The sequence below is a fragment of the Rhipicephalus microplus genome, chromosome 4 (genome assembly GCF_043290135.1).
Source record: "Rhipicephalus microplus isolate Deutch F79 chromosome 4, USDA_Rmic, whole genome shotgun sequence".
Classification (NCBI taxonomy): Eukaryota; Metazoa; Arthropoda; class Arachnida; order Ixodida; family Ixodidae; genus Rhipicephalus; species Rhipicephalus microplus.
Window position 1 is genome coordinate 30012818 of NC_134703.1, and position 18811 is coordinate 30031628.

Below are 18811 nucleotides of genomic sequence, written 5' to 3' on the forward strand. Positions count from 1 at the left end.
TTGATAATGTGGACGAACAGCCGCTCTGATTAGTTACCACACTGGCCAAGCGCGAACACAATGATAAGTATCGGAAAAGGCATCGTGCTGCGGTTGCACCCAGCAGCTGCGAGAAGGAAACCACGAACTGAGCAACTGAGCTTAAGCTTTGGATCATCTGCGGCTCAAAAGCAAGCCAGTAGCAAAACAAGAGCAGGGCAGTCTCATTGACATCGCTATCGAGCAATGGCGGCGCCCATACTTGCTGAACAGCAGCGGTTTCTGGCGGTGCCAATGCGTGTTTCAGACTTCGTTGACGCATTTTCAGGCTCTGAAAAAGCATCGAAATGTTAAAGATTGGGTTTACTGCATAGCAATAAGTATCTGAGCCTGGAATTGCATTGTGAAATTTCGTTGAAGTGGGACGATCGAAGAAAAAGTGTTCGTTTTGGCAACAATATTTATGCATTGGCTCCTATAAACTGCTTACGGGGAATCGTGAATTTTTCGTTCTAGCGAATATTTTGTTGAAGTGGCATTTGTTGTAGCAAAGTTCGACTGTATTTTATTGGCTGTTGCAGACAGAAACAATAAGAACACATGAGCCAGCCATGGCAGCTCCAGTGCCATTTATCAAAAAAAGAAAAGCCAGAAGAAATTATAGTACCGGTGCATAATAATGAACACACTACCATCAGTGGGCACAACACTGTTGTTCAGTTGCTCCATAAAGGATGCCCAAACTATTTATATGGTGACAGTCAATAAATAAGCAATCGAAATTGCAACTGCGGTGCACGTGTGGAGGGCCTGTTAGCTACACCAAGGAGTACAATGACAGATATGCACAATAGCAAGCACACTCACTGTTCTTCTTGGCCAGCCTCTTGCTCACCATCCTGAGCAACATCAAGGGTGTCACGAAAAGGCCGCATCCGCGCTTGAGCCTGCCTCCAGTGAGGAGGTGTCTCACTGCCGGATCGACCGCCTTCAGGTGATGGCGTCCGGTAGCGCTGCAAGTCAGAAGCGATGACATAGCTGTTGCATAACATGACATACAGATGCAGTAACCATGGTAAAGCGCTAAATACTATCCCCATAAAACTACAGGAGTTCGACGGAATACCGTCAGGTCAAGTAAAGACATTGTTGAAAAAGCAGGTCACTCTTCAATCTAAAACAAAACAAGAATAATGTTTTGGGATACGTGCGGATCTCTTGATTACAATCTACCCGAAGATTTCCAATGCTCAATTTAAATTTTCAAAAATTCATAAATGTTTGCTAGTGTCATTCGTATATGTACCCTTTGCCCAACTATAAGGCAACAAAAGGCAAGCTATTCCATTCTATCATCTAGTGTGTGCACATTACTCTGCTTAGAGCCAGCTCGCATGTTGTTCAAGCAGTGGATTAAAGAGGTCTTACATCACTTTTTGAATATGGTCAGAAAATGCTGTCACTCTGGACACAATGCTCCTGTGAACATGCAAGACATGAATCAAACATGCAGCACACAGCAGGAGACTTGGCAGTTTTGTGACGAAGAGCCAAAAATTGTTTGCTCTCTCCTTGCAAATTACGCAGCAAGAAGGACCAACTATGCGTAGCAGGTGGGACTGACACGGCCTTTGGAAGTTCTCACAAAATTGCAAACACATACTCAGGGGTACTTCTATGTCCTAATACTTGTTTGTTTTGGGGTCAGCAAATAACAAATGCACACATGTTTCTACCATTGAAAAGTGTTGTATGATACCAACGTTATGCATGTTTGCCAAACCAAACCACTTGCTCTTTATTTGGTCAATGAAATGCAACATCGCAATTGCACACCACAAAAATGAAAAGACCCTCGGTCTAAAAAGTCACATGACAGCAAGGCTCCACCTGAATTATGGCACCTTTGTTCATGGTGGCCACATTCTCTATGCAGTATGTCCAAAAGAATGGAAGAAGATCAAGCACAGTGTAGGAAATTTCAGTTACAGCTACGCATTCTCCAACGAAAGTTCGTAATTCGTAATTCAATTTTATCACAGAACAACCACAACATATTTTTGTATTTCGACAAAGACCACACGAAACAACACAGACGAAACAAAAGCAAACAGAAACGCAGTGCAATCTTCAGAATGGCAGCTTGCTGATCAAATTGGTAATGCATCTCACGAAGGCAGTTTGAAGCAACACAAAACTAAAGAAGAAAAACGTGCTTGCCATGTTGGGGTTTCACTAGTGTTTCGATTGTTTGCCCTTGATTGCCTTGGCTGCAATACACTGTGCATTGGATCACAGTCTAAGTGAAGGGGGGATAGTACCAATAGCTCCCTTTCACACAGAGTGTCACAAAACACACTTCAAGTTGACAGTGACCATCATTTTAATGCGTGCCCTAAGCTAGGTGCATGAGCAATATTGGCATCGAATCTCACTGAAACATGGCCAAAGTAGCTACAGACCAAAATCTTATTAATATGTGTAGTATTCTCCTCAACAGCGGAAGCAATTGACTGGCTAGCTGGTGCACTGCTGCTGCATAGCAGTAGCAATCAACACACACAAAGAGGCACTATTCCATAGGGAACACGGGCTTTACTTACCATGAAGCCACGACCTTTAATCTTGCGTCCCGAACGTGAGATTTGAGGACGGCGGCTGTAGAAGCCTCCCAGTCTTCTGCCTTGTGACCTGCGAGGACAAAAACTAATTGTCTCAGCAACACTATTACCCATCAAGCAGGAGCTGCCTTACCATTACTTTGCAAGGTGTATAATGTAAACTTAGAAAAAATTCTATACACTCTAATATACAATTGTTTTTTAGCCTGCTCGGCTAGTTCAGTTTGATACATTTGCAGCAGGGAATGATTAGACATGGCGTGCAAGGCAACCTCCAGTACCAGGGGACAATGGCACTCACACAAAGTTGGGCTCATTGGGCACACGTCGCATCAAGAAGTTGTTTGCGGGCACCTCCGGTATTTCTTCAGGATTCACGAAGGACTGCTCAGCACTGTCGTCCACCTTGTCTATATGCTTCTCCGCACTGCCATAAAAAAAAAAAAGAGAAAGAGAGATGTGTGGGGGAAACTAGTAGGGCAGCTAAAAGAGGAAACAGCACTATAAAACAAAGAAGAGTCTTTAACAAAGCCTACACCTTTGAACACATTTGCTTTGGCAGCAGCATTCTCCAAGAGAAGTATTTGCTCGAATGTAATCCGTGCTTACTTCCACATTTTTACTACCTTAAGTCAGCCCTCAGGCTATAATCAAATGCCTAAATTCAAGTTATCTAAAATGTGCAATGATGCATGCAATTCCTTCATTTTTGTCTTATCTTTTCTTCCTGGAAGTCACGCCTCGCATTAAAATTGAGTAAATACAGTATAAAACCATTGTTGTTAGTTCCCTGTAATACTATTACATACAGTATAGGTTTGCACCAGTCTTAAAATACAGTAAACCATAATTTAATAACATCGAGAAATAACTTATTTGTTTGTTGTGTTCTGATTGTTCAAATGTTGTGAGGTGAGCATTGTGTGTCACACGAAGTGTAAGTGTTCTGCTCCAACCAGCTACAATAGTGAATATAGAAGCCTCATTCTTGCTGCACTACTTTTCACTAACATGACAAAAGTGATGGACCCCCTTAAACTCTTCTTATTAATAACAACACTAAACAGACTGGTCTGCCGTGCAAGATATGTAGACTGAATGGCAACTGTCTCACACAGAGAAGAATTCACCATACAGCATATGCACAAATGAAAGCAGTGATGACCAACCTTTCGTCTCGCTTGCGTGACTTGTTCTTACGCGACTTTTTGGAGTGGTGCTTGTGGTGCTTGCGGTGTTTGTGTTCTGAGGCTTTCTCCCCAGAAGAGCCTTCTTCTGCTCCAGTACTGGGTGCATTGGATGCCGACCGCTTGTGTTTCTTGTCTGTGGAGATGACAACAGCAACAGTCTGTATGTGTTTAAGCCTCTTCGGGGCACTGTCGTGGCTTTCCAACACTTTGGTACGGTGACACACGATACTGTGCCCGACAACTTGCATAATCACAGCACAAGTGTACTTACTTTATGTCCAAAATGGGTCTGAAAGTTATATATGTATGTTATGATTATGTGAAAAACCCGCAGCTACATTCCTGACAGGCAATGCTATGCAAACAGTACGTAACATGAAATGGTGACAAATGTGGCAAATTTGGCACGTTTGCAAAGATGTATGTCTTTGAGTATTGCATAAAAATATGAACGCAAAACACAGATGTAGACAGCACATGTGCTCATGCGTTGTCTTCATCTGTTTCTTGGCTGTGTTTTTATGCGTTAGTCATTCAACATGATGACTTATTCCAGGTCTGTTGTAAACAATGCTGAAAGACAGTCTAAATGCAACCTCGCCTGCAAGTGGTAGCACAATTCAGTTTTTCTGGTGCTGTAGAAGCATAACTTTCTAAAAATGTAGTCCAACTTATTCCTTTCTTTAGTGTCCTTGTGAAAGCAGGAAATATTCATCTTGTTTATATTGTGCAATGTTATTACAGTGTACTGAGTGCACAATTTCTACCAGTATATGTGGAAATAATCAAGCAACTAAGTATTTTTCCAAATAACACTTCCAGTTTATTTCCATGTATACTGTAATTTCACCAATTAGATACCTGGATTTCTCATAAACACAGCATGCATGGAAAGCTTCAACACATAAGATTTTTTTTTGTAGTTGATGGGGTTCAGTGCTCCAAAACCACAATATGATCAAGAGAGACGCTGTAGAGGAGCACTCCAGAAGTTTCACAACCTGGGTTTATTCAGCATGCACCTAAGTCTAGGTACACAGGCTTCAAACATTTTCATCTTCGTCGAAAATGCGGGCGCTGCAGCCAGTATTCGATACCGCGACCTGCGAGTCATCAGTTGAGCACCATAATCACTAGACCACCGCAATGCATAAGCTTCAACAAAGTGGTTAGTTCAGAGCAGTAACAAAATTTGAGCAAGCTGATGTATTCATATTAATAAATGCACTAACCAAATTAACATACGCCGACACTAGCAATAACAAGCAGCCAATGATATAAAGGAACTCAGTACAACACACCCTTGTGCTTGCGTTTTAGCACAAGCTCGCCGCAGTTGGCAATGATCACTGGCTGCAATGGGCAGCTGTTGTTGTCCACAGGCTGCGACTCGATGGCCTGCACCACATCCTCACCCTTGATCACGTGACCAAACACCACGTGCACCCTGCAGGTTACAAGACATGCGTCAAGAGCTGTACAAGGTATGACGAGATCGGCATTCTTGATAAACCACGTGTCAGATGGCCATATTCAACGCCATTGTACCACAAGCCAAGTGGTCTCAAAATCATCTCAGCCGGCGCGCCGCAGTGATGCAATTTTTATCAGCAGGGGCCGAAAGAGGGAAAATAGTAGAAGCGGGGCGGGGAGTAGTGTGCTCAAATTGTTCGAAAACCTAACTTTCTGAAAGAAAACCTATCCCATATCTCATATAAATGGACTCCTTTTAAACAGAACTCGAAAAGGATCTACAAAACTGTTTCATTTACCAGAAGTTTCATTTCAGCAAAGTACACATATTCCATGAAACAAAAACTTTATTCAATTAGTACCAACCCTAGCTTACTTATTAGAATGAGTAGGAGAAAAAAAGGAGCGAAGTGTGGTTTGCTCGGCATGGTTTAGCTGCTTCTTCACAAAGTACCCATGCCAGAGAAGATGGACAGAAATTCTCGACAACCCTCATGCTCAAAGTAGTGCTGCAAAAGTTCAACAGCCACTTTAACTGAACTGTCTGGTGGAAAAACTGCTATGGCAATAATGTAATCATATTCATCGCCGGACAAAGATTGCTCATCACCTTGAACTTCAGCGATCAGTTCCTTAAGGGCTTTCTTCACAACAGGTTTGAAAATTTTCGTCAGTGGTCTTATAGTTCTCTCGCGTGAAAGAGGCAGTGGCCACGGCTTGATTGAATACTGCATCAGCGCCAGCAGGAGTTTCCTTTTCATGCGGCACCTGTTATTGTGCTTGAAAGCCCACATGGTGGAAACATCTTTGTATTGTTGTCGCCTGTACTTGCTTCCAGGCTAGGGCCAAGGTGTGAATAGCTGCCAACAAATCTACATTGTAGCACTTGTCATTGTCTGTACAAAGCAGGATTTGGTGGAGCAGATGTATGTGGCCGTGAACTTTCACATTCTGAATAACCCCTTGATCCACTCGCTGGATCACTGCCATTACATTGGCTGGCAAGAACTAAGGACTGATGCACTTCAGTCCTTGAACCTAACAATGGCGAGGGCAATGACATACGATAAAGACAACTTTCCTGCCTTGCCTAATAAATCTTGCGTCCTCCTCCCATAGCCAGTTTTGAAAGATTGACATTGTCATCCAAGCTCTTCCATTAGCATTATACGTAGTCGGAAGCTGTCGGACGCCCTTGAAACATGGGTGCTTTGACCGATTTTCGGGTCGGATTGCGGATAACTCAAAATATTGACTGGGAGTGGAACGAAAACTTTGCCACCAGACCATTTCACAAGATTGGCGCAATGCTGCTACACCCAAAGTCCATCGATTTCTTTTTTTCTTATTTAGCCACTTCTGCCACTACATTGATGCTTCACACAAACGCGAAATGCGAAAAGTCTCAGCCCAGCGACATATCAACTGTGTCAAGCTACCCTGTGGCACGTCACGTGACACATACGCTGAGCAGGGAGGCCCTCTGCTCACTCTTGGCGTAGTTTGTCTCGTTCGCTTTATGCAGTGCACATAATTTTCCCTGAGGTGTGATTTCCTTTCATCTGCACAAACCACTCTGTATGAATTTTTTGCTGACTGTGAGTGCAGTGCTTGTGATTTTCCCTGAGGTATGATTTCGTTCATCTGCACAAACCGAGTGGTGAAAATTTTTCCCTGACTGTGAGGAACAGCAACTTAGTGTGAGTGCAGCAAGCATGGCATCAAAGCATTGCAAGTTGCTAACACTAGAAAAAAAGTTGCCCTAATAAGGGAAGTGGAGAAAGGAGGCTGAACAAAATCGAGCACCGTGCAGGAATTCAGCATCCCTCTGTCTACGCTTTTTGACAGTGCTGAAGAACAAGCAAAAAGTGGTGAATGGATTTCAGCAGAGCTTCTCCAGCCAGCAGAAGCAGGTTTGAGGGTCGAAGTCACCGAATGTTGAAGCGAAGTTGATGGTACAACTGCGAAATGCCAGAGCGACCAACCTTCCTGTCACCATAGCAATTATGATAGAGAAGGCAGATGCTCTGGCCTTGCAAATGGGGCACACGAGCTGTAATCTGTGTGCCGCGAATTATGACCCAAATCCAGAAAGTGGCTGCTCTTGCTTTGAAATAAGGTCAAGTGCAACGGTGGGGAAGATTGACTGACCCAAGCAGCTGGAGGACGCCTTCCTAGGCCCGAATATGACCGCAAAGCAGACAAACATTAAGCAGTTTTTCTCTGCTAAATATAAATGGCAGTGCGACAAAACCCAGCCAGTTAAAGTTTCTTGTATGCTATTTCTTTCTCTTTTATAACTACACGAGAAGAAAGATTAAAAACTGCTGCTGAAGAGCCAGTAAGCAGTAGTAATTTTTCTGAAAAGCACTCATTTTTTTCAAGCACTCATTTTTTCCTGTGATTAGCACAACTTTGCTTATCTACAAAATCCATTTATCTAGAAATTTTCTCTGGTTCTTACGACTTGAAGTTAATGAAGTATTACAGTATATACACAAGGTATTACTGTATGTACACAAGGTATTACTGTATATAAACACTAACTGTAGTTAACAAGGTATTACTGCATATATAGTCTTAAGTATATACACAACACTATTCACACATACTTCAACATTTTAGTGATTATGATGATTATGATGATCGTTGTTGCCCTGCTCTTTGTAACAGGCAATCTAACGGAAAATCTGGATCTGGCACAAACAAAAACCAAAAAAGAAAACACACGCAAAAAAGAAAAAAAAGAAGAAAGGCCCCGAACACTGGCTCGATATGCTTGCTGCCACCTCAATGCTTACATATCAGAGGCTTGAGTTAGGGGGTAGGTGGCAGACATTTTCGACAGAGATATCTCATGCAAGTTGCATATTTCATAAAAACACCTCCACTAGATTGCAATCGCTGACAACTTGTATTTGAAGGTACAAGATCAAAAAGACGTATCATAGAGCACAGATTGTGTGCGATGTTTGTGTTTAAGAGCCTTTACACCATGAATGGAAAAAGCTCATTTGACGACAGCAGGCTTATGATTCGACTCTCTCAGGCTCACTCACACTCGGTTGAAGCCGTGAGTCTTACCCCCGCATTCACAAACGCTCCTCGATTCGACTTTCACTTTTCACTCGACAGAGTTGAGCACAGCGCCACCGCTTGGCTGTAAATGACACTGTGCTACTCAAAAGTCGCAGCAGATTATCGGTGGTATGCAGTGACTTGCTGTGCCTATAGAAGGTGCTCCCATCGGCTTTCTCAAGTGAAGGTGAAGCGTTGAGTGAAGGAACATTCTAGAATACGGGGGTAAGTCCAAGAGAGTCGGGCCGGGCAATATGTTGGTGAGTTTCAGTACAAGTGAGCCTGGCAGAGAAAAAGTTTAGAGAGACTAGTCCGGTTGAGGAAAATTTTGTTGAGTGTGAGTCTGAGTGAGTACTTTTACTAACCTATGCTAGTAACAACCAAAACTTTATAGTAGTATAACATTCGAAAAGCCATAAGGCAATGAAAATGTGCTCTTTATACGTTCAACTTTCATGTCTGGTCACTTTCAGGGCTACAGACTCATCGCTGGTGATAGAGCACTACAAGGCCAGATAAGTGAAGCATGTCAATGGCAACGAACACGGTGAGTAGACATGAAGCTTTAAACATAGTCATACATTCACATAATTTAGCAAACTGAATCTAAAGAAGACCATCATGATGTCATCAAGCTACACTGAAGCAAAGCGTATTTACATATGAAATTTATGACAGAACACGGCCTCGCAATAATTTCTTGGAAATGCTACTGCTGTACCGTTTTCAGCAACTGGTTGAGGCACCAAATATCTCACAACAGCCAAATGATTTTCGGAGAAAAGTTTCCTGCAAAAATTAAACTTTGGCATTCAGTGAGCACTACAACGGACTTGAGTTTAAATATAGTTACAATTTACTTTTACTTTGACGGCATTAATAACCAGCCTCTGACACATCAGATGACAGCATTTACATTTACAGAGCAATGCAGAACATCATTATGCCCAGCTGCCGCTACTAGAGCCCAATAAATGTACCTGCAAATACAGTGACAGAATGATATTGTAATCACGACATGGAGCTTGTTCCAAGAGGTCGGGAGATCTAAAAATTCCTTGGCCAGAAAAAAGGGTACTGTTTGCATCCTAATGTTTCTCTCTCTCTCACTTGTACTCATATTTGTCCGGTGCTACACCTAATAAAAGAAAAGCTAGAGGAAAATGCATCACGGCAAATGTCTTTTACTACAAAACCGTAATCCTCGAACTTCAATTAGTGAATTATTATCCAGACTAATTAATAGAACATGAGGCTTACCCATCAAGATGAGGTGTTGGCTGTGTTGTGCTGTAAATAAACAAAAAAGCATGATCAGCGCAAGAAAAATGTTTTCACAACTTCTATAAAATACACCCTTCACCGTTGACAAAACCATGACTTTAATTTACACACAACTTGTGAAACTCCTAGCACCTCATAAGAAAGCAAATTTGAAAAAGTTTCACATTTCAGGGTATTTTCATTTGACAGCATAGCCATATTAGACACAAAAATAATAAATTTCATAATGTAAAAGAGATGACAAGGATCCTAGAACAAGATGCTCTTTAGTACTGACACTGCGCAGTGCTAGGAAGCTGTGGCTTTCCTATGCATTGATATACAGAAGGAAAACACTTTTTTTGAAACACATTGCACAACAGTTTGCTATGGCACTGCATTTACGCATCGTCAGGAGCAGTGACAGGGAACGTAAGCTTGTATTTGGCAGTAAGCGTGCGCTACTGCTTAGTAAGTATTTATGTCTTGTTTCAAGCAGGTAAATATTATTAGCAAGGCTTTACAGTACATGAAGCAGAAGATAAAACAAGGTAACACAGCTCATGAAGGAATGACTCCCAATTTATCTTTGGAGAACTATAAAAGTTCGGTGAGGATCTACATATTTTACTCCAGCACTAGAATATGTGTGAATGTTGTTCTTCCAAGAGATGCTTCACTGCACGGTGACAAAACATAACAAGGCAGTAGACAAACTCACATGAAGAACTGCGACCCATTGGTGTCCTTGCCCCGGTTGGCCATGGATAGCAGGTATGGCTGATCATGCTTGAGCTCAAAGCCTTCATCTGCATTAAAAGGGACAAGAGAACTCATGTCAACAAGGCCAAATTCAAATGTGCCGTACTGCAATGTCATTAACATCATTTGACCCAACTAAAACTTAAGCCACTTTATTCTCTCAAAGGGCCCCTAAACCACCTACATGATTACGAAAAACAAGCGCATTATTCTCTCCCGAGGTTGCGGCACTATTCCTGACACTAACTGTTCATTCACGTGACATCAGGCTCTCCACTGGTCGATATAGGAGAAATATCTGTTGTGAATTGTCACCTGCCCTGATTTGCCATGCAGTTGAATACACTATCTGCCTTGTCTCGCGTTGCTATCATGCACACTAAACTGATTCCATAGATACGTGATAAACTGATCCCATCTTATTTGCTGCATTTCCGATTGCGGAAGCAGAGATAGCAGTATATGTGTAGAAAAGCACAAAATCCTTACTGGCTTAACATTAAGTGCTGACATTCCACATGTTTTTTCTTAAGAAATAAGTGGCGAGAAGGAGATAGCCCTTGTAGGAAGGGTAATGAAGGCGAGAAAGAAGCTGCTGTCTCACCTTTGAACTCATTGGGGTTTAGAAGCCCTTTTAGAGTAACACCAACGAAATTTTACCTGGGTTACATTCGTTAGAAATTCATAGTGCTAATGTCAAGCCAAGCTTCAGTAAAATATTAAGCTTCTAATTTAGATAATTTGTGCCTCACAAAAACAAGAAAAACTATGCTCACCACTATTTACATCGCTCATGCAGTTTGACCAGAGACAACAGACTGGCCAACATTTCAGAAGGTCACAATACATTAACGCATACATTAACTCATGTCTAGCACCAGGTGCTAGGCTTGGTGTTAGTCAAACACTGTGATAGTCGAATGTCAGTGAAAAAGAAAACAGTTGTTGGGGAAAAGGCAAATACATGTTATGTCCTGACATTGAAGTTAACTTTGCAAAGCTGCAAAGCTGCAAAGCTGCAAAACTGGGAGCTGCATATAATTTTTTTCAACCCCTAAAAAGATGCCCAGAAGGTTAGCTAGTGTGATGTGAATCTCAGGCCATCCCATCCTATATTTTCAGTGAGCCATGGGTGCCGGCCAATGTTTGGGGTTGTGCAAGCAACCACGCTGGTTGTCCACCTTGCAGATAACTGGTCATTTCTGTTGAGTGGTGATGGGGCACTTTTTAAATTGCAGAAGCGCTTGAAGGAGAGCTAATGGTACTATTTAGCGATTGAGGTGTCACAAAACGATACCCTGCCTCGTCATTGTAGGGAGAATTTCGGAAGTACACTAAACTTTCAGTAAAAAGAAATGTAATTACTGCTTAAATGTAACAACTACTCCTAAATGATTGGTCCCGCAGAGGAGTTCTCCACCTTTGTTTAAGTCTCGGTAAATAATAGGCCTGTCAAACAGAATGTATTTTCCAAGTCCCTTCAGGTTCCATTTAACGAGAGCCTAGTGTATGCACTCAGTGAGAAGAGAATTCAGACGCCCTCCGTGCTCGAGCAGAGAGGGTGTCTGAATCAGCTAAAGGAGAAGCAATGAGAGTGGTGGACAGGACATCAAAGTGGCACTCATCAGCTTTCAATTGCAAGTACTGCTAGCATGCTTTCCCTTCACTGCATGCAGACCACCAACAATCTGAACAGTTATGCCTAATCAAAGAATAATATGAAACACACCTTTGAAAGTCCCGCCATATATGGATTCCCCACCACTTCCGTTACCTGGCAACACCAATAAAAGGAATGACAGGCAAATCATCAGCCAGCACAAGGCAATAACACACAGTGCATATTTCAACAGCTTCAAGCACCACAGGCATTGCCTTCTTCAGCAGAGTTCAATGACAAATACAACAGATACTTTTCAAGCTACTTTTCCTGAGATAGTCACAAAGCATATGCACGAGAGAAGGCATGCAGCAGTGAGAATTCACTGCAGCAATAGGCCCACAAATTGTGCGTCAAGTCTGTCTGTCAAGGCAGTCAACACGCATGAATGGGCAAAGAAACGTATTGGGCTAGTTGGTTCTTCATGATTAAAAAACTGCGCTACAGTTACTGCAAAATACAAATTTTGGGAGAAAACATGCAACGAAGTGGACAACACAAGCTAGAACTATGAACTGAATTTATTGAAAAAACTTGAAGGTAAAAAGACTTCCAGGAGCAGGAAAGATCGGTTTACGATAAAAGTGGGGCGGTAATCTTGCTGAACTGCCGTCAGGTGCTACACATGAGGTTGATTATGATTACGGGATGTCGCGATGACTCGAACTTCTTTTGCGAGTATGTTGTTTTTATGTTGTTTTAAAATTTGGATGCTGATTCTGAAATATAGACATCTTGTCCCACAATTACGTTCCAGCTCATGGTGATCACGAATGGCACGTAACGAAAGCGCTTATGCAAGTCACATCAATGTAGCTCAAAAACATACATATTAAGGAAATAAAAAGAACACACTCAGACCTCGGTGTAACGAACCCAGATATAATGAAATCAGTTATGACCAAGTAAATGAAAAATGGTTTTGCAACAAATATGGTGTTAGGAATAAACCTTTATAACAAATTTTCGGATATAACAAACTTATTTTCGTGTAAAATACAACTCTGTAATAATGAGGTTTAAGTGTATTAGGGACGAAGGCAGCCATGTGTGGGCCGGACCTGTAGCGAAGGGTTGGTGTTTTAGACCTCTGGCCTCTTTTATTAAATAAGTGGATGCTGTGAGGCATGTCAAGGCCTCATTAACCCATCTTGAATAAACCCACACTAAACTTGGGATACAGATAGAACAATTGCTTGCACTATAAATTGCGACGACTATTGTAAGTCAGTTCATGTAATCAAAGCAAAGCAGGCGAGGAAGAGGCACTGTGCAGCTTACCAACAGAGAAGTCTCCCCCCTGGATCATAAAGCTGCGAATGACACGGTGAAACTTTACATTTTTGTAGTGGAGTGGCTTGCCTGTCGTCTTGCCTGTGCCACATTCTCCTGAAGAGTGAAAATGGAATGTTGATAGTGAGTTTGAACAATGTACTAACCGGCTATAGGGCGTTCTACCACAGTAGGCAATGCTGCCAGACACTTCCTCATTCAGTGATGTTAACAGCTGGGTGTAGACACGAATACTTACAGAGCCTCCCTCCAATTTTCGAAACGATTTTCTCGGAGGCAAAATGGTTAGCAGAATTTCTTGAAATAAATTGATATCTAACTCCAAGGTGGTTCCAGCAGTGATTTTTTCGAAATTTTCTTTGAGGCTTGAAATTAGACAACAAACATCTACTCTGGCTCCGAATGCGCTCATAAGACACTATTCAACCTTCGTGCACAGCTTCATGAACTCTACAGAAAAATTAGCATGGTAAATGTGTCCAAACCTGTGCAAAGGGCCCGGAAGTTCTCGCATGTTATGGGACAGACGTCTGCAAACAGTTCGAAAACAATCCTCCCCGCTGCAAAAAAGAAAGAAAAAAATATTACACAGACAAGAATGACTCTAACCCCAAGTGCCGAGTTACAAAACAATTAATATGATTCGTGCTACGTGTTTGCTTGCACCAGTGGTGAAAATACTGTTTTAGTATCTTTATGTTATTTCAAACATAGCTTGATACACAACCTGGTGGTGGTAGAAACATTTATTACCGCTGTAGAGCGCGGGGGCCGAGCCCCTTCACGGCATGTCAGTTCTCCCTCACTGTGAGGAGGCAACCTTACAAAGCAAAGTCTAAGCGCGATCCTCTTCATAGTGCTGCTCTTGGAGGATTATTTTTCAATTGCATTAGTTAGGTATCACCATTCTTTCAATAGTGCAACTCAGCATTGACATTGTTGTCGTTACTACCAATACCTTATTCTAGACCGAGGTTATTCATTTTGAATACATTTTTGCATTATTCTTGAATCCCTTGCAGATGCCCAAGAAGATACTTCCTGGACCCTTGTAAGCATTCAAAGTAGTATTCAGACTTGTTGCCATTTAGCACATAAATTTCGTGCCACAAGCACAAGATGTGGGTTTGATTTCCAACCTAGGCAGCCATTTTGATGAAGGCAAATGCAAATAACACTTGTTTGTTTAGATTTAATTGCATATTACAGAATCCCAGGTGGTCCGCATTAACTATTTGCGTGGCGTAGGGAAAGTGGGTGTTTCCTGTAGGTTATACTAAATCTGTTTTGCTGAAGAAACTATTGCATCTTAATATTATTAGTAGTACATCAACAAAAAGCAGAATGAGCTAACTATTTTGCATAAATTTTCATTAATATGTATGTTAGGCAATCAACATGAAATACCAGATTCAAGTTTACAGGACAAAATTGAACATAGTTCCTAAAGACACGCTTTCATCTTGTAAGAAAAAATATAACAGAAATTCTGAAATATAGAAAATATACTGCCATATAATAGGCACCATCCCTGAAAATTTCAAACTTTTTCATTGAATAGATCTTTTCGAAGAAAAATCTTTTTGCAAGCACTGCAATTGAACTTGCCATGCGGCAAAGCAGTTCCTAGATGTAAATAATTGCATAACATTGCATTTCTTGTGGTAAGCTTCTTTTCTGCTCGGTTTTCTAATCACGCTTGCATTATTTATTTATTTATTTACAGGTACCTTACAGGCCCTTGGTTAGGGCATTGAGTAAGGGGGGCTAACAAAGACATGTACAACAAGTAAAAGGGCGAAAGGTGCCAAAACGTAAGCTCGAGACATGAGTAACAAATAAACAAGAAATAAGTAAGTATAAATTGACATCATACATCGTTACCAAAAAACTAGAAAGACATTTCTTACACTTTCTTTAAGTTTCCATCCCAACAGGCTGGTGCTCTAATAGGAATTGACACTGTACGAAGCAGAAAGTAAGGCTGATTGATGTTCCGCGCTGGTTTGCATAATTGTTGGTCTACGAGTCAAAGTGCGACCAAAAAGCACCACCCTCAGACTTGATGTTGTTTATCAAATTAGTAACACCAGCCACGGGCGCGACAAAATGCTGATACCTGCTATGTCTCAAGGCATGTGCATCGCATTTGGCGGCAGCCATTTTCGCTTTCCCTTTCAGAGCACGTTAAAAATCAAGGCTTCGCAGAAAAAAAACGAACTACATAAAAAAACAGTGGTGGTTCTTTTCGTGAACAATATGGAATGTCTGAAAAACGACACTTCATACCATTACAGAAATTCATACCATTACATTATTGGTACAGAAAGAGTTATTGTGGGGCCACCCCACTACAACATGCCTCATAATCAGGTCACATAGTTTTGGCCTATAAAACCAAAATGGTAATTATCATCAACCGTACTTACCTGGTTCGTCCCCTATCTTCACATCAAAGAAGCAGCGAGGGTTGTACCGTTTTTTATCTATGGTCATATTTCATCTGTAAGAAATAACAATGTTTGTTTCGACAAGTACCAACAACTTGTAGGTCATTAAGAATTGCCCTCTTCTATGACAAAGATATTGCAATTAATGAAAGTGAGCTGCGAAGAGTCATAGTCCTTGGTAAAGTGATGTCTCCACAAGGCAAAAAAGGTTGCATTCAACATACCACTAGTTTTCTGGAAAGGCATGTAGAAAAATTAGGTTCGCATCTTCTTTTTTTGCCAAGCACATACCTATACAACATTTACTGTGTAATGTAGAAGCAAGAGTCTTTAGATAAGTTAAAACCAAAATGACAAAGAATGAAAATGACTGTGGTACAAGTTGGAATATTATATGGAGTTAGCACTGCTGTTCTTTCTAACAATCTTTATTCTATACATGACACAGCCATGCATGCAATCATTGATGTGGTATCAGACAGGCAGACACAGAACTTTTTTGGGTCCTGAGAAACGCTACTCCTTTAGAGCATCGTCGCGGGCTGCTCCAGCGTAGGAAAGGGGAGGCCTAGCCTCACCGCCGCATCGTGGGTTCTCTGGACAGCCCGTTGTTGCGGTATTAACTCTGCGTTTCGTAAGGAAGAGTCCCAATCCTTTTCTCTGAGCCGACTTGGGCCCCGTAACGAGGAGCACTGCCAGAGCATATGCGCGAAGTCACTAACCTCACCACAATTAGGACAAGTAGAGTTGAAATCCTCTGAGTTATAAACTTTTGTGTTCCTTTTACTTGGGCTACAACGGTTTTGTTGCAAGACTGCTTGGGGGGGGGGGGGGGAGGTTAGTGGTATCGCATCAACACAACAGTGCCTGTGGTGTGTGCTCATTTTTACTCACCCTGTATCGTCCTATTTGCACTGCAAGTTTTATATGGCTTCATTCAAATGCAAGTGTGATATTTCCAATTACCTTTGCTTTAGCTACATGTCTTTGATGTCTCAAATGCAACACCATGAACACTTCTTTGAAACGTGAATTTTGTAGAATATTCATCCTAGCAAGGATTTGTTAGAGCTGTTACAGCCTTTCTCGAGTGTGTAGCACAGCCAAGAATGAGCTCAGTAGTGAGCACAATGTCGACTCCCCAGCGACACGATCACATGATGCAGAATTTAAACTGTGAAACAGGCAAGCTGCCTTGTAAGTCCCTAGCTTTGATATCTTTAAAAGGCAGCACATATCCCCTTCAGGCGCGAATCACAATGAACTGCTCGTAAATGTCTAAATTTTGCACAACATTCTAGGATGCTCGATATTACATTCCAAAAAAGGAAGTCAATAAATACGTTGTTTTCCGTGAGCCTTGATAATTTTAATTAGCGTATATTTCAATATTGAGTTATTCTGCAGCCAGTGATTTTAGATGTTTACACAAAAAAGATGGAAATCTTAGGCTCAAAATGCACGGGCAGTTCGTTTTCGGCTTTCACCATTATGAGCAAAGGAAACGAAGACTTATAAAGGGCAGCACGTCGACCAATCCGTCGAACACTGCGGTGTTTTCACTAAAATAATCGGCTGCAGTCACACGCAGAACATTGGAGCTAAATGAAGACACGTTGACTTGTGCACAAGATATATTGCTCGTCCTTTCTCACAGGTCAGAGGAACTGGCAAAAGCAATTGGCGTCCTGGACGCTGCGCCTGATAGGGATATGACAGGGCCAGTCGTAGCGTGCTGTCGAATTCGTGCCCAGCGCTGAAAATAGCAATGCGCGAACAGGCTGTGACGTCGTCCGTTTTGAAACGATCGCGCGGTTTATCAGAGGGCGGGGAACCTTCATCGCGAGTTAACGAGCGACAACCAAAACCAAATAACGCTAAGGCGGCAATAGCCGATGAGAAAAACCGAGCAGATATAGAAAACATTCAGCGCAACTGTACGGACTTGTAATGGTGAAAGCGTTAGTTTTCATCACCGGATCGGAGGCGCTAGCCGGTGTCAGCGGACGCTGTAGTACGCCGATGTGCATCGTTTGCAATCAGTGTAAACAGATACGGGCAACAGATCACGCGTGTTCCGCTTACAGAAACTGTACGCAAGATTTTTGAGATTGTCTACAGAAACTTACTTTGTTACATACAAGGAGATATAAAGCAGAGCGCTCGCGCATGGTTCGGTGCCATGTTGGAAAAACTGCAGTTATTGCCGCGGCGGCACTACGAAATGCGTATTTTCTGTGGTTACGGTAGTAGCCGCTGCTTATTAAGACGATAGCGTACGCCTTAGACGCCCTGAAACAACCCTTTCTCGAAGAGATGCACTAATAGACAATTTGTAAATCGCGACGAAACCTTACCTAGCATCGGGCATCGGCTAACTCGAAGAACTCGAAAAGATCGACAACATCCCTTGTTGCCAACGGCGAAAGCGATGATCCGCCGTTCATGTAAAGTCAGTAAGGTTCACGGTCATTCAGTTTTGTTACTAAGCGTGACCTGTCTACATTTCTAATCACTTTTAAATTTAAAGAAATTATTCTTGCTATATGTAGAAGTAGTGCAGCTTTAGCAGAGTGTACTAGTTATAGCTAGTTGCGCTACATCTTTTGGCGCGGATTTCAAACGTTAGGCAAGATGAGGAAGTTTGTTACACGTAGAAATTCAAGAGAAATAAAATTATGTTGTAACGTTTCACCAAGGAGGATTTTAAAAATTACTGGAGTGGAAATGATTGCCCAGGAGTGAAGCCGAGCCTCTGACAAGAAAATGGCTGCGGCGGCCATGTTACTAGGGGCATAATAAAGTATCGGCGCTCAGTGATTAGCAATAGAACGTTTCCCTCGCTCGCCCAACGAGCTTAATGTGGAAACTTTTTCGGGTCACATATTGCTTCGAGGGGGTCTTAGTGTACGTAATTTTTCTTAGTAGGCCTCTAATTGGAGGCAAGGTTTTTTGGAGATGCAGTTACACATACTCGTTTCTGTGTGTTATTTCGTCGGGAACAACTATCTTTTAATATAGAACTACCGTAGCATTTACGCT

The 18811-nt window shown here is 41.9% G+C and overlaps 1 protein-coding gene across 4 annotated transcripts in view; it reads right to left on the reverse strand.

The window, feature by feature from the left end:
* Positions 1–18231, reverse strand: part of LOC119171812 (uncharacterized) — a 39507-nt gene extending 21276 nt beyond the window's left edge. For 2 of the 4 annotated variants that reach the window (XM_037422662.2, XM_037422663.2), the window contains exons 1-12: positions 18127–18231; positions 15749–15822; positions 13805–13879; positions 13308–13415; positions 12096–12140; positions 10326–10413; positions 9602–9631; positions 5092–5237; positions 3770–3923; positions 2902–3027; positions 2583–2670; positions 847–992 (exon numbers count right to left, since the gene is read on the reverse strand). In XM_037422662.2, the coding sequence (XP_037278559.2) occupies positions 847–992; positions 2583–2670; positions 2902–3027; positions 3770–3923; positions 5092–5237; positions 9602–9631; positions 10326–10413; positions 12096–12140; positions 13308–13415; positions 13805–13879; positions 15749–15815 (1073 nt within the window). In that variant the 5' untranslated portion in view covers positions 15816–15822; positions 18127–18231. Of the gene's footprint in view, positions 1–846; positions 993–2582; positions 2671–2901; positions 3028–3769; positions 3924–5091; positions 5238–9601; positions 9632–10325; positions 10414–12095; positions 12149–13305; positions 13416–13804; positions 13880–15748; positions 15823–17898; positions 18083–18126 lie in introns of those variants that run through there. The other 2 variants (XM_075892416.1, XM_075892417.1) reach the window with 2 other exon arrangements.
* Between the last annotated feature and the right edge of the window lie 580 nt (positions 18232–18811).